The sequence below is a fragment of the Dermochelys coriacea genome, chromosome 19 (genome assembly GCF_009764565.3).
Source record: "Dermochelys coriacea isolate rDerCor1 chromosome 19, rDerCor1.pri.v4, whole genome shotgun sequence".
In the NCBI taxonomy this organism is placed as follows: Eukaryota; Metazoa; Chordata; order Testudines; family Dermochelyidae; genus Dermochelys; species Dermochelys coriacea.
Genome location: NC_050086.2, coordinates 4170262 through 4185865, shown reverse-complemented (window position 1 = coordinate 4185865; position 15604 = coordinate 4170262). Strand labels below are relative to the sequence as shown.

Sequence of the window (15604 nt, the reverse complement as noted above, 5' to 3'; positions counted from 1 at the left end):
TGCCCACAGTACAACCTTCCTGCTCATCACAATCAGCGGCTTCTTTGACAGCTAACCAACCAAGCAGCTTAATGGTCCAGAGACTGACCTACCTACCCATCCCTAGGATGACATCAGGTTAGGGATGAGGCTGTTGCACAGGGAAGCTCGCCCAGCTGCTGCCTGCATTGCCCACTGATTTATGAGCTAGCAAGGAAACACAGCCGTGCTTAGCAGTCAGCATAAGCAGCTGCCGAGCTCTTGGGATGCTCAGGAGAAGAAGAGCACAATATGAATGTTTAGTTTGAGGGAGGCATTGTGTGAAAACAATCAAGCCGGCACGGCGGCTGCGCTAAGCCCTGTTCCTGGAGGGATGGAGCGATAAAAGCTGCATTTAACCAGCTGTACCTTTTGTCTTCTTCCACTTGCACCCCAATGGAGTGGAATTCCCTCTGGCTCCTGCTTTCTGTGTCGGAATCAGATATAGTCTCAACCTGCGGTGGTGATCAGAGGGAGAGCATGTCGGGGAAGAATCGCTGCACAGCCTCGGGCGCAACAGACTCAGGCTTTTTAATTTCCGTCAGCAGGTGCAGCGGCACAGCAGTGGGAAAGCCAGAGAAACAAAGGGCTGACAAAAGCCATGGCCAGGCAGCTCCAGCACCGAGATGAAGGGCCATGGAGACTGGAGTCCCCTCTCACCTTGTTGGTCAAGGATGAGGTATGGCGGGGGGCCATGGCAGGAAGGACCCTTGTGCTGCCACTGCCTGTTGGCAAGACCATTTCATGCCAACACAATGCTGCTTGCAACAGGCCTTGGCTACGGCTGCAAAGCCAGGTCGTGGTGGTGAGACCTTGGTCTGGAGCAGCCCAAGATTCACGGAGGGTAAGAGAAGGGAGGGCTGAATGGGAGGTGCGTCACCATGCATTGGGACCCTGCACGGAGCCCCAGTTGCCAAGCCTACAAGTGCCAGTGCTGGGGCCCCTTGGAAGCCCGGAGTCATAGCATTGGCAGCTGGATTCACATGGGCTTAGGCCCCGGTTCAACACTGGAGCGACACCTACCTGAACTCCGATGGACGGGCGCCATTTCCTCTGCCGTGCCAAGCTCCTCAGCTCTTCCCGGCCCGGGATGGCCTTGATGATGAGTGTGGACGGCTTGGGAGAGCCCCGGGGCTGGACGGGAGGCAGATCCAAGGAGATGGCTGTCACCTTGGAGTTCTCCAAGCTCTCTGTGGAGTTGCAGCGAGCCACGGCGTCTTTGGACCACGAGGGGCTCCGGGCGACCTCACTGGGGAGGTAGCTCTCGTGGGTGGACTCAGTGCTGCTCTGTGCCGTGACTGAGATGAGGGGCTTGGCTTTGATTCCTGGAGGGAGGGATGGTGGCGCTTTTCGGTAACTGAAGGCTGTTGTGGGAGAGGCACACGATAAAAAGTCACGTGAGAAAGAGACACATTCTCATTTCCTAATGCGAACGCCGGCCAATCCCGCCTGTTCCTCCTGCATCCCCATGGGGTGCCAGGCCTAGTGGTCAGATCCTTGACTGCTGTGAAGCTGAGCGACCCTACTGAAGTCAGGCCTGTTTACACCAGCCGAGAAATTGGCCCTACATTGCCGCACCATCCCACATGCCCTGCCGGTTAACTGTGAGCTTGTGGCAAGGGGCATAAAAGTTTCATTTGCTTTTGGACTGTCCAATTCATCCACCAAACCTGAAGGGACCAGACGACCCTCAAATGAGAGGGAAGATGAGTGTGCTCTTGTGCGGCGCAAGTCATGAGGCAGGCAGGCAGAAAAAGGGAGAGAGAAACAAGAGAAGGAGGAAAACAGAAAGACAGGAAGAGAGGCGGGGAAACCCGAAATAAATGCAGAGAGGAAGGTGGAGACCAGGCAGGAGGATTGATGGACAGACAGACAGAGAGGGGTGTTGGCTGGCTGGAGCGATGCCCAGTCGGACACACTTAGCCTCCCCCAGGGCTAACCACACGAGCTGCCACCTCAGTGAGGCTGATGTTTCCAGCCAGCCAGAGAACTGCCCTGGGGCTGGCAGCACCCACAGCCTCATGGCGGGTGAGCCCACGGGCAGCTGAGCCCGGCCCTTGGAGGGCATCCCAGAGAGCCGTTCAAGATGGCAGCAAAGTGCGGCAGTGGGAAGCTGGAGTGGTGAGCCCACTGGGTGCCATCTATGGGAAGGGGGAGGTAGGTGGGCAGGTCCCTCTATGGGGGAGGTGGGGGAAGTCCCTCTATGGGGAGGGGTTGCAGGGAGGTCCCTGTGTGGGAAGAGGCAGGAGTTGATGGGGGTCCTTCTGTGGGAAGGGGAGGGGTTGGTATGGGGGGTCCCAATGTGGGAAGGGGGTCCCTCATGGGAAGGAGGAGGGGCTGGCAGGAGGTGTGGGAAGGGGAGAGGCGCTCTGGGGGGGTCCCCCTGTGGGAAGGGGCTGGGGTGGTTGTGAGGTCCCTCTGGGTCCCGGCAGGATTGCCCACCCCGCCCGCCCCGTACAAGTGAAGGGCCCCTGGGAGCAGCGCTATGGGGCAGGGGCTGGGACTCACAGGTGCTGGGCTTCAGGATGCTGCTGGTGATGGCTGGCCTGGGCGGGACGGCCATGGAGAAGAGCGAGAGGCAGTCGTCGTCCTGCGAGCAGCCCGCCTGGATGGCCCGCAGGTAGCTGTGGCTCCGCATGCGGAAGCAGCCCGGCAGGTCCAGCGCCTCCACAGCCTGGGACTCCACCTCGCCAAAGACGGACTCACAGACCGCCTCAAACTGGTGGTTGAGCTCCTCGTTGATCTGAGGGGAGAGTGGGGCAGATGAGGGGCCTGGGCAGCTCTGACAGGGTCCAGCGCCCCCAGCTCCATCCTCCATGGAGACAGCAGAGGGGCTGCAGGGAACGACTCGCCCTGGCCCCCGCTGGTGGCTCCAGGGCTAGAGATGATACTGATATATCGGCCAGCACAGCGAGGGCCCTGCATCCACCCCTCCCTAGTCACCCAGACCCTTCGACTCCAGCCAGCCAGTTCCCCTCTCCCTGGCTGGATTTGACCCAGCAACCTAGAGAGGAAAATCTGCCAGTCCCATTGCCAGGCTCCCACCAACTGCCAGGGCCTCTCCCCTCTGCTGCAGCTCTTGAGCCCTGGTACCAGGCAGCTACCTCCTCTGGTGCATGAGAATCTGCCATGAGGGAAAGGCCTGACTGATCGTGTCGGGCTTTATTTCAGTGCAGGTGCTGCCTGGAGCCCAGCCGTGACCCACTGAGGAGGAGGCGACTCCCAGTCAAGGTTTCCATCCATTGCAGCATGTCCCTGGAGCACTTAGAAGGTCTCTCTCTACCTCTGCTCTTGACAGAGAGCAGGCAGATATCACCGCCCAAATCCTGGTGCCGGGTCCAGGAGTTAGCAGGGGGCCCTGGGGTTTGCTGGGGAAACGCGGCACTGAGACAGTCACCCAAATTCAACCCATTTTTGAGGGGAGGCGAAGTCTGTCCGGGCAGCACTGAGAGAAGCAGCACCGGGATTATGAGAGAAACAAGCTCTTCCGTAGATGTTACCGGCCAGGCCTGGCACAAACAAGAGGTTCAGAGAAGCTTCCAAACCTTTGGGAAAGCTTATCCAAACCAACTCCAAATTATCACAGCACTACACTAAGGTTACTCTTTGGTGCTGGATGGCTTGGGGAGATGGTAATAGGGGCCTGGGGAGCCTTGCGCTACTAGGTCTTTGGTTTGAATCCAATTCAAGTCACGAGTGTCCTCCAAAGTCATTAGCACCTGGTACTCGTTTGATGCCTTCTATGAGATGCATCAGTGGGAGAGAAAACCTCAGCTGGCGGAAAATGTGGAGCCCAGCTTGGCAGAGAGGCCAACAAGTGAAAGGGCCCCGGAGGCTGATATCCCCTCACCTCTTCTGCAGGGACTCAAGATTGTAGCGCTTTGGAAGGGCAGCCTGGGGCAGCTTACCTGGCCACTGTCCGGTCTGCACCCATTCTACAGACACATCAGTTGGGTACCGTTCCCTGGGGCTAACATGCATGCAGAAGGAGGGGCAGATAAACAGCCTATGCTGGGAGCAGAGAGGAGAGGCCAAGAACGAGAGCCGCCTGAACACAGGGCCTCTTGCGGCTAGTCAAGCCCCTTGGAAGACATGAAAGCACTCTGCGTCGCCACCAATGGGAGGGTCCCGGCTGGCCCAGGCAGGGCTGCGGAGGAAAGGCTGGTAGCGTGCAGACAGCGCTCTGCATTACCGTATGAGCGGAGAAAGGACAGCGCTGGCCGGACAGGGAGGAGATACAGGCAGCATGTCTGGGGAGGAGCAGAAGCCGAGCCATTGCGGGGAAGGGGCAGAGCCTCACTGGTACATGCAGGGAAGCCTGCCGCCTCCCCAAGAATCAGCGTCCCCATGCTGCAGATTAGCACATGCAATGCAGACGTGGGGGGGACTAGCCCCCCGGGGTGTGGGGGGGTCAGGTGCCCATGTGGCACAGAAGGGTCAGTGGAGAGCAGCCAGGCCCGGCCTGCCTCTCAGACGCTGCTGCCACTTGGGAACCTTGAGTCCCCCATGCCCAGCTCCGGATGGCTCCACTCGGCTCCTCGCATGCAGAGCTCTCCTCAGCTCCAGCCACTCATTCGGAAAATCCAGCCCCATGGTGGGTGCTGAGTCCACCCAAACCCCGACCGCCGCCCCCCCGCCCCAGGCCGAGCATATGAACTCCAGCGACTGAGGGCACAGGACAGTCAGGGCATGAGAGCCAGGCACAGCAACGGGCACGGCCCACCTTACCTGGCCAGTGGTGAAGGAGCGTCCGTAGCCCTGTCCCCGAGGGTGCATTCTGGGTGGGGTGCAGCAGCTGGGACAGTTACAGATATATGAATCAGAATAGTGCCTACTTGAAAACCTAATGAGAGACAGTGGGGGAAAAAGGATTCGGACCAAAAGCAACACGTTCAAGCAGAATTTGGAAACAGCCCAGTGACTGGGCTCCTGCCTGCAGCTGCTGCTGCCCCATGGACTGGGCAGATCATTGTCCCGCCCCCTACGCACCCGCCATCCCAACACGAGCACCCCACCACCTCTACAATCTCCCCAGGCAGCCTCGGAGCAAGGAGGGGATTCCCAGAGCCCTCCACTTCTGGTTAGGCTGGGCTCACAGAACATCACCCACACCCACAACAGAGGGAGGTGTCGATAAGCAGGGCAGGAGGCAGACCCATGGTGGCAGTGTGGGGCTGGCAAAGAGGCAAGGCCACTGAGAGAGACAGAGCAGGCTAACCAGGTGTGTCCTTACCTGGGCCATCAACACTTGAGAGCACTACAGCCTTGTCGACATAGGGACTGGTGTGAGCCCCTAACACAGCACAATGTACACCAGCCCGATGCACTCTGCAACAGTGCAAACTCCTACTGCAGGCCTGATTTACACCAGTCTATTGCAATGGGCAATGGTGCAAACCTCTAGTTTAAACACAATTTGCACAGTCCAGCATAATTGACACCTAATGTAGACATAATTGACACCAGTCCAGCATAATTGACACTAGTGCAAACTCTTAATACAAACACTGTTTTCACAAGTGCCCTTCGATTTACAACAATGCAAACCCCTAGTCTAAACACTGCAGTGTGATTTGCACTATTGCAGTTTACCCCAGTAACCCTCCTCTTTTCCCTGCCCCATTCCTGCAACAAAGATAAACTGCACCAATGTGAAATCCCCCTGTGCTGGTGCAAACTGTGTTTGCATCCCTCTTAGCCAGGGATTTTCAGCTGTGGCTAAAATCCCAGAATAGACAAGACCCAACCCTGAGAGAGTCAAACAGTTCAAACTTTCTCTGAACCCCAATACAGTTTCTTTTAACTTTGGGGTTTCACTCGCTGTCCTGGTTTCACAGATCTGCATGCACAAAAATGCCCAGACACTTGTGCACCCAAGCCCCGATCCTGCAATCAGATCCCCTCGTGTGCACCCTGCACCCACACAGAACCTTCCTGAACTCAGTCTGTGCCCACTGATCCAAGCACAGGATCAGGCCCTTATATGCAAATGCAGCTGCAGTCATTGCATATGCAAATGTTCACCTAAGCTGGATATCATCTGTGCGCACATTTAGCAGAGCCACCCAATCAAACCCACAGGCGTTTTGAACAAGCGTTTCTGAAAATCTGGATCCTCTGAATATAGACGGAACATTTGCATTTCTTGTTTATGGCAGCCCTGCAAAACTGAACATTTCCCAGTGCAAAATCTACTCGCTAGCACTCATGGAAGACAAAGAAAATTGAAAGATTTTAATTGCCTGGAAATTCTCCCCCACACCCCGCTCTACCAGACTGAAAGATCTATGGGGCAGGGACTTTCTCCTTTGATATATATGTGCAGCGCCTAGCACAATGGCGTGCAATCACGATCAGGGTCTTTGGGCACTACCTTAGTACACATAATAAAGAATAAATACAGCAGGCGAGTCGAATTTTGTGAGGCTGGTCAGTTTCATACTCAAATGTCCCTGCACTAACCTGAGCCTAGGATGTTAAGTTGCAAATCTTCAGGGGGGTGGGATGCTGAAATCCATAGTTCTATGGAGTTTCACTTTTAAAAAATAAGCTGTGTATTTTAGCCTGAATTCCCTGCCAGAGAACCCTTCTCTCACTAAAGCCTAAGTAAAGCAACCCCCAAGTCTCTGCACCCACCGTCCCAACATCCTCCCGACCATCCCTCCCCAATCCTGCATCCACCGCCCCAGCATCCTCTCCCCAAGCCCCACCTCCCTCTCCCCTGCCCATCTCCAAGCCTGCATCCCCAAAGGAGGTTCATAGCAGGCCTGGCCCTCAGGCCCTCTCTTACTTGGTCCTGGCCTGGTCTACGCTGGAGGAGCGGCGGTAGCCATCTCGCCGGGACAAGCCCTTGGGAGACACCTTGGCACTAGCCTCTGAGTCACCGCTGTCGTCGTCCCCCATGGCCTTGATGTAGCTGCCGCTCCGCATTCGCCGGCAGGGGATCTCACCATCCTTCCCCACCGCTGGGTAGCTGCTCCACTCGTCCTGTGGCACCTGCAGCGAGGACAGCCCCATGAGAGGGGTCAGGTCAGGGAGCCCGGGGCCATGGAGCGTGCATGGGGGGCAGAGATGACATGTAATGACTGATAGTGGTGGGGGAGGCACAATTTAAAGGTTCTGGTGGTGTGCAGCCGGGGTTCCTGGTAGAAATCTGGGGGAGGGGGAGGCTGTGATCCCGCGTGACCCACCCACACGTCACCCTCTGCGTGGCGGAGCAGACTCAGCCATCCACCCCATGGCTGCACAGTCCAGGGCAGGACACTGGGGAGACGTGACCTAAGCACGCATGTTTGTGTGTGCATGCGTCTGAGCATGAGTGTATCTGAGTGTGTGCGTGTATCTGAGCATGAGTGTATCTGCATGCGAGTGTGTGTGTACTTGAATGTGTGCGTACCTGAGCACGAATGTAAGTGTATCTGAGTGTGCGGGTATCTGAGCATGAGTATATCTGCGTGCAAGTGTGGAGCAGTTTGGGGATGTCCCACTGCACAGGAGCAGTTTCATTGTGGGGCTGTTTCTGGTGCTGGAGATTTCTTTGTGCTGGGCCAGTCGGGTTCTGGGGATATGTGGAATATGGACACTTTGCGGGGGAGGCGTGTCAATGCATCCATGGAGACCTTCTGGCAGGAGACAAGCAGAGGGCGGCTCTGGGGCTGTCCTGGGGCGACTGGCCCTACCGTTGGCTTTGTTTGTTTCCAAGAAGCACAATTCTGCCTCATGCTGCTGGGGCTTCTTAGCCGAAACCTCAGAGCCTCCAGTGCTCCTGGGGAGGGGCTTCTTCTGCAGAGCAGAGCAGTCCAGGAGAGGGCTGCTCCGGTCAGAGCCGTAGGGACAGGTGCCCAGACAGTGTTCGGGAAGCAGACAGCCCAAGGGGTGCATCAGCCAGCTGAGGACAGGCCGCAATCAATAGCTCAAGGCTGGGCCAGGGAAGAGCTGATGAGCCAATGTTGGAGAATCCCTTCGTTCCTCTCGTCCAGCCAACGAGTGAGCTGCGGGTCGTGCAGATGGGCCGGAGACGGGGAGTGACAGCTGAGGCTAACCAGCACGGGAACTGGCCAGCAGCCCTGCGTAGGCTCCAGCGCCGGCCATGCGACTCCCCGTTCCTGGGGGCCGCAGCAGAGCCAGGGGAATCCCGGCCAGAGCAGCTCAGCCCAACGAGATCGAACCTGGGGCAGGGCCAAGCAGGCTCCTGGGAATTTTGTTTTCCCACAGTCCTCTCTGCTGCCTCCCCTCCCTGGAACCCAGCTGGCCACCACCACGGGAAGAGGGGGCAGCTCCAGCTGCCATCGATACTGGTTGTGAGAGAGCCATGCCCCAACAGGAAGGCGGGAAACTTTCGTGCCTGACATGCCCGGACCGCCCCCGGTCACATATGTGCCCGCGAGCAAAATGCACCATCAACGAACCCGATCTGAGCACAACCTCTGAGGCTGCTATAGCACCCCTCGTCCCCAATGCTGCCAGGCGCTGCTGAAATGCAGCTGGAAGAATGAGACCCACTGCCCCATTGCATCGTGGGAGAGCAGCTCTGCTCCCTCCTACACCAGCCTGAAACTGGGGTGGCCCCACTGAAGCCCAGTGGAGACGCCCCGGATTTACAGCAGCACGAGAGCCGAACGTGGCCCTTCCTGGCCCCACAGATCAGCCAGGGCGTCCGTTTCCCACACCGCAGCATGGAGTGGTGCGCACAGGCTAACTCACGGGTGCAAATCCAGTGTAGCTCTGCTAAAGCAGTGGAGTTGCTGTGGATTTACACCCAGTGTAACTTGGGGCAAGATTTGGCCCAAAGTATCTCCTGTCCCTTGGAATGACACTAGGGTGGGGCTAGTGTCAAGTGTCACTGCTGGGATTCCCCAGAGTGCTGGGCAGGCTCCTGACCGGCTTCCTCTCAGACCCAGAACAGCAGAAAGGGACCAGCACGCAGACAGGATCTGGCCCCAGAGATCTCACATGCACAGGTGCCAACACACACAGGCCCACTCCTACTCTTTCCCCCCTCCCTGCCCCCTTGGCAGCGCGGGCCAGGCGCCTCTACCATGGAAAGGCTGGAGCTGGGCCCACGGCAGGAGGGAGGCCCGGTGCTGATGGGCTCGTTAGGAAGGCAGATCATTTACATTTTTCCAATCTGTGCTAAATGGTGCGAAACAAACAGCAGCGTTGCTCAGCTAAGAGCCGGGAAGCCTGGCCCCGCGAGGGGCGCGGGACATGCACGCCCGCAGGCCTGATTTTTCAATCACAGCTCCTCAGACCGCAGCAGGTGAAGACTCCTGGATCTGGCCCAGGAGCCATTTGCAAACTGAGGGCAGAGTCTCGGTTTCCCCTTCAGACTGGGAGGCCTCAGACCGGGGTGACTTCTGCTCTGCCTCTGGGACAGCAACATTGGCTGTCCAACAGGCACATGTGTGCAGGGGAGGGGACAGCGGAGGGGGTGCGGTGGCAGGGTTGGAGCTGGGGAATGCAGGCCCTGGGGGTTGCACTTTGGGAGCCAGGGAGCTCTGCGAGGGCCTGTGAAATGCACGCTACAGCGCAGGCCTGGGGAGGACTCTTGACGGGCTGCACTGGGAATCCAAGGCTGGAGGTAGCCCAGGGCCTGGCCAGAGCTGTAAGCCCTGGCCAGGTCATGTCACCAGCTGCAGGACCAGGCAAGGTGGGGTGCACAGGTGAGGTGGGTGCTTTGGGGTTCGGAGAGTCCCTGCCCTGTTAAGCTGCACGCCTGCAGCACGCCACTGGGGCCTGGGAGCAGAGCCAGCTCACTCCCCATGTGCTCTCTGCACATGGGATGGGACACGAGCCATGGCCTCAGAGCAGCCTGGCCATCTGACAGTGAGCGATTGATAGAGCCAGGGAGAGCACGGGCCGGCGCTAGGCAAGTTTCCCTTCAGCTCTGCCGCTGCATCTCAATCCTGACCCACAGCCCCTGGCTCCCACCCAGCTCTGCCAATGCCCCTCAATCCTTACCCGCCACCTCGTCTCTATCCCGGTCCTTGGCAGAGCTGGACAATGAAAGATGTGGGGTGGGATCCTGGCGCTGGAGTGGCAGGACACGTGGCAGGCCAGGATTGAGGGGCAAGGCTGCCTGCAGGAAGCCAACACTCAATCCCTGCCCATGGCATGCCAGGCTTCTAGTCAGTTCCATCTGCCGCCTGCCCAACCCACCCAGAAACATAAGAATGGTGAGGAAGAAAACAGAGACTGAGCCCACCTGGAGTGGAAGGGAGGGGGTCTGCCTGGCCTGCCAGCTCCCCGTGGATCACAGCATGGGAAAACCACGCAGCGAAATCCAGCCTATTCCATGGAGAACCCTGACTGGCAAATCCCTCCATGCCCAGCCACTCCGAGACCCTGGGGAGGAAGCGGTTACCAGTGCAAATGCTCCCATGGGCCGGCTGCCTCCTTCATGGTCCTGTAGCTACAGCAGTAAGGTTTCAATGGTAGAGATGACTCCATCTCCACTCCACTCAGCGCTCTCCCTGCTATTTCTCAGCTGCCAGGCAGCATGGGGTCCATCTAGTCACCCACAGAACAGGGTCACTGGAGTGAGGCCACAATCTCCCTTCACCCAGCTGCCCTCAGATGGGCGCAACATTTAGTTACTGAGTGGATGGTTTTCGGTGGCTCTGATTATTCCTGGCATTACCAAAGAGCAGCAGTTCTCAAACTATGGGGCAGGCCTCCCCAGGGAGGTGGGTGAATGTGTCAAGGGAGGCCCAAGCCGTGTGCTCTTTTGAAGAGCTCGGGGTGGCTGGGGCTCGGCAGAAGGGCTGTGCACATCCAGAGGCAGGGATTACGGGGACAGCTGGAACCCCACTGCTCCAGGGCTGACAGCCAGAGCCCCGCCACCCAGGCTCGGGCTCTCTTTCGGCCTTCCCCAATACCTCACCTGGATGGGGCGGGGCTCCGGCCATCAGCCCCAGGGTGGCAGCTGTGGCACAGAAGTAAGGGTGGCAATGGGGCACCAAGTCAGCTGTGAAAAGTGATATTGACAAATGTCACTTTTCACATTGCCACCCTTACTTCTGTGCAGCTGCTGGTATGGTGCTGCCTTCAGAGCTGGTTGCTCTGCCCAGCAGCCACTGCTCTCTGCTCTGCCCACAGAGCTGGGTGGCAATATATGTACTTATAGGTGAGGCCCTAAACGACTACAGACACAAAGAAGAGGAGCCTGATCAAATAAGTTTGAGAACAACTGTCATAGAGCCCAGGAGCCCAATGAAGATCGGAGCTCCATTGTGCTAGGCGCTGTACACGGTAAACATCTATTTCTAAATAAAGAAACCCAGGGCCTGATTCTGTACAGAGTCATCCCGGTCTCATGCCAGGCAATGCCTCTGAGTTCCACTTACACTGGCGTGGATGGGACACAGCAGGGAACCGGATCGGGAGCCTCTTCAGAACCCTGTGTATCTGCAAAGCAGGTTAGATGGGTCATGGTGCCAACAGCAGCAGGGTTTCAATGGTCCATGTGGGCCAAAGTCCCCCCCTTGCCCCGGTGCCACTCCATTGTAGTTACTCCAGATTTACAACGGTAGGAGAGCAGAATCTGTTCCCAGTTTGGGCACTCTCTAGTCAGGGGCTGCGGGACATGAGCAGGGAGAGGTGGGGTGTCAGGTGGAAATCTTGAGCTGCAACTACCTATGCCTTAGATGTATAAGTCCCGCTGAGCATGAGCACATGCTCCAGAGCTCTCAGAAGAAGCATGGCTTTGTGGCCAAGACACCAAATAGGGAAGCAGGCGATTAGGATGCCACAAGCTTTGTGTATGCCCTTGGGTGAGTCTCTCTGCACCCCTGTTCCATAGGGGGAGAATGGTGACCCTCCCCTCCCCCAAAGAGGCCCATGAATGTGGGTGAGCTGCTGGGCCCTATATGGAGACAGAGAGATCCAGCAAAGGATGCTGTGAAGAAGGATTAAGATGCATTTTCACAAACCGCCTCTCCTGGCCACCCGTTGCTCTGTTTTCCTCCTCGTTAGACCTGGGAGCTCAGTGATCGGCCTTTGGGGCTTTGTCTCCCTCGGAGAGCCAAGGACCAAGGCTCCTTCTCATTGTTGTTTGGCTGTGATTAGCAGGAGCACCGGGCTGGGATGTGCAGAGCTGGGGGCCCTGGCGTCATGGGAGCCGGCCGCAGCCGCTGGCAGATTCCTGTCCCCTTTTTAAATAAAAGCCTTTTGCTTTGTGCCTTTAGAGGACAAGGCTATTACAGCCTGACTCTCCTCTAATCGCAAACATCAAGGCGCTGGACCGCCAGGCACTGTGGGAACACTGGGGAGAGCAAAGCCAACGGGGAACAAAGCTGCAAGAAAGAGCCACTTCAGCCTCGCGCTGGCCCAGAGAAGAGTAACATGTAGCTTCCAGCTGGGCTCGCTCTCGGCTGAGTCCTCATGCCTGACAATGGCCCCCCTCTGAGGATGCATCCACACTGCATTGTGAACCTGGGTCTGTGGGGCCCGGCCTGGGGACTTGGAGCGTCCACACTGCATTGCGAACCTAGTTTTACAATTGCAGGACCTGGGTCTCAGACCAGCTGACGCGTCCATACTGCACTGGCCAGACCTTCTGACTCGGCTGTGGCTTGAGCTGCGTCCATACTGCAAAATGACAGTTGGACCAAGTCTCAGCGGAACTCAGACTGAGACTCACCCCCAGGCAGGATCCTAGGACCCAGGTCCCAAGTGCTGGCTAATCCAGGTCAGACTGATTTGTGTGTCAACGGAAGGGGGGCTGTGGCTCAAACCTGAGTCAGAGCCCGGGCTCAGGGTGCAGGGTAGACATACCCTCAAGGGCCTACAAAGCTCAGTGCTTGCCCTTCCCCAGCCACAGGGGAGCTGCCATCAAAGAGCCAGTCCTGTTCCCAGAAGCACAGCGACCCGCAGCACCACCCTTCCCATTAGCTAATCCGTGGGTGGATGGTGCCGGCTAGAACCCCGGCTGAAGCAGGAGAGCAGGCTGGGTATTCACAGCACCCAGCCAGCGACTGATAGTGCTGCTCTGAGCCCCTGCTGCAGGGAAGATTCAGGCAGATGCAGAAAGAGTTGCTGGTGGTTCAGCAAGAGGAGGGGCTTCCCTCTGTCGCTGCACAGAGCCAGCTCCCCAGCGTGGCACTAGGGGGCGCTATGCCACCAGCCTTAGCGCCATCAGCAGGTCATGGGAAACCCAGGGCTTCAACTTCTGTCCTCAGGATCTAACTCCCATCCCCAAGGGCATCGTCTGGTGATGTCCTCAAGTCCCCTTCTCTATGCCCCCCTCCTACAAACAACTAGGGGAGGGGACGCAATGCTGAGCATCTCCTCCCCCGAGCAGGGGCTGAAAAGTGCGCACCTAGATCCTGCTCCGGGGAGGTCCATGGGAGCGCAAGGCCATGTGCAGGAACTGAACCTGTGATCCTCCCAGGGCTTTACCCGACCAGCCATCTCAACCTTTTAAACACATGGCATGAGGCGTGGCCCTGTCACCAAGCTGCCACTAGTAACTCTTTGTAGCCGCTGAAAGGTCCCAAACGCCGAGTTGCCAGCCCATCACCTTGGTCTTGGGGCTCCCATAGCACAGAGCAGAGCAAGCAGCTCCACCCTGCCCCTCTGTGCCTCGCCACCGAGCAGCTCTCAGGAACTGGGGCGGGCTGGGGGATCACTCAGAGGAGCATGAGGCAGAAGTACTGAAGAGCGGAGCTTCCGTAAGGGAGCTGGGACAGGACCCTGTGCACATTTGTAACACACTGGACCCGATTCTGCCACCATGGAGAGGGAAAAGGGGGGCAGGCTAGGAGGAGCAGGAAGCTGGGAACCAAGCCAGGTCCTGGATCCCATCCCACTCAACCCAAACCCAGAGGAGAGGAGCTCAGTCCCAGGGGATGGTAGACAGCCACGGAGCTACACACCCAGCTCTCACCACCCGTCACACAGGCGGGGTGAGGGCTAGCCCTGGCTCATCACCAAGCTATCTACGCCCCCACCCATACAGCTATATCTAGCTAGACTGACCGACCGACCGCCCTTCTGTGGCCAGACACATGCCTATCCACATGCTGTATCTGCCCTGGCTCTGCCTGGTTCTAGACTCACATTTAAAGGAAGCCAGGTGGGGTGACTCTCTGAACCAGCCATAGCAAAGGCGTCCTTTGAAAGCAGCAGGACCTGATCCGAACCTCCTGCTCCAGCTGCCAGAGCCGGAGGGAGAGGTGGTTTGGCAGAGACAAGCTCTCGGGAAGACACGTTAGGAGGAGGGGAGCTTTCTTTGGAAAGGCGAGCGCTCATTAAAAGCAGCCAACGCCAGCCAGCTGTCAGGGTGCGTGGGTGAAGATGAGCGTTGATCCCACCACTAAGAATAAGGGCGGAGAACCTCTGTGCCCTTCTCAGCCAGCTCATTCAATCACCCCCTTTCCCCACCCTCTCTGCCTCCCACCTGGTCTCTGTGAGCCCCCCGGCACTAGGGGGCACTGTGCCACTGGCCATTTGGGTCACTGAGGGTCAGCCCCATCACCCTTTTTCCCCTAGTGCTGGGCAGTCCCATGCAATCCCCTTTCACCTTCCTAAAATCTCCGCTGCTGGCGTCAGTGGGACACCATATTCCTCGCTGTCTGCCCTACACTCCAACGGCAGTGACATTGCTACGTGCTATCGGTATGGCAGTACTGCTTAGAGGGAGGGTGACCAGGTGTCTGGTTTTGGACCGGAACACCCAGTCAAAAAGGGACCCTGGCGACTCCAGTCAGCACCGCCAATTGGGCTGTTAAAAATCCAGTCAGCGGTGCTGCGGCACCAAGGCAGGCTAGTCCCCACCTGTCCTGGCACCGCACTGCGCCCCGGAAGCGGCCAGCAGGTCTGGCTCCTAGGCGGGGGAGCCATAGGGCTCCGTGCGCTGCCCTGCCCCGAGCATCAGCTCCACACTCCCATTGGGAGTTCCCATTGGGTTCCCAGCCAATGGGAGCGGGGGAGGGGATGCCTGTGGGCAAGAGCAGCACATGGAGCCTCCTGCCCCCCACGCCCCTGCCTAGGACCCAGATCTGCTGGCTGCTTCCAGGGCATACACAGGGCAGTGCCAGGATGGACAGGCAGGCAGGCAGGCAGCCTTAGCCCCCCCCACACTGCGCCGCTGACTGGGAGTAGCTCGAGGTAAGCCCACACCCGAACCCTGAGCCCCAACCCCCTGCCCCGCCTCTGAGCCCCCACCAACCCAGAGCACCCTCCTGCATCCCAAATCCCTCATCCCCAACCCCACCCCAGAGTCCGCACCCCCAGCCAGAGCCCCCTTCCGCACCCTGAACCCCTCATTTCTGGACCCACACCAGAGCCTGAACCCCCAGTTAGAGCCCTCACCCCCTCCCACATCCCAACCCCCTACCCCAGCCCTCTGAAAGTGAGTGAGGGTGGGGGAGAGCGAGTCACCAAGGGAGGGGGAATGTACTGAGCAGGGGGCGGGGCCTCAGGGAAGGAGCGGGGTAGGGTGTTCCATTTTGTACTTAGAGGCTGCAACCAAGCTCAGGGCCCCAGCGTGCCAGGTGCTGTACAGACCCATAGTGAGGGACAGTCCCTGCCCTACAATCTGAATAGACCATGGGTGGGAGAGTGGAGGCAATATCACCCCCCTTCC

At 58.2% G+C, this 15604-nt stretch overlaps 1 protein-coding gene across 2 annotated transcripts in view; it reads right to left on the bottom strand.

Annotated features, from left to right (window-relative positions):
- Positions 1–15604, bottom strand: part of DLGAP3 (DLG associated protein 3) — a 137700-nt gene that overhangs the window by 10623 nt on the left and 111473 nt on the right. Inside the window, exons 3-7 of one of the 2 annotated variants that reach the window (XM_038377985.2) lie at positions 6809–7014; positions 4747–4861; positions 2527–2761; positions 1042–1382; positions 388–473 (exon numbers count right to left, since the gene is read on the bottom strand). In XM_038377985.2, the coding sequence (XP_038233913.1) occupies positions 388–473; positions 1042–1382; positions 2527–2761; positions 4747–4861; positions 6809–7014 (983 nt within the window). The remainder of the gene's footprint in view (positions 1–387; positions 474–1041; positions 1383–2526; positions 2762–4746; positions 4862–6808; positions 7015–15604) is intronic. The other variant, XM_038377990.2, reaches the window with a different exon arrangement.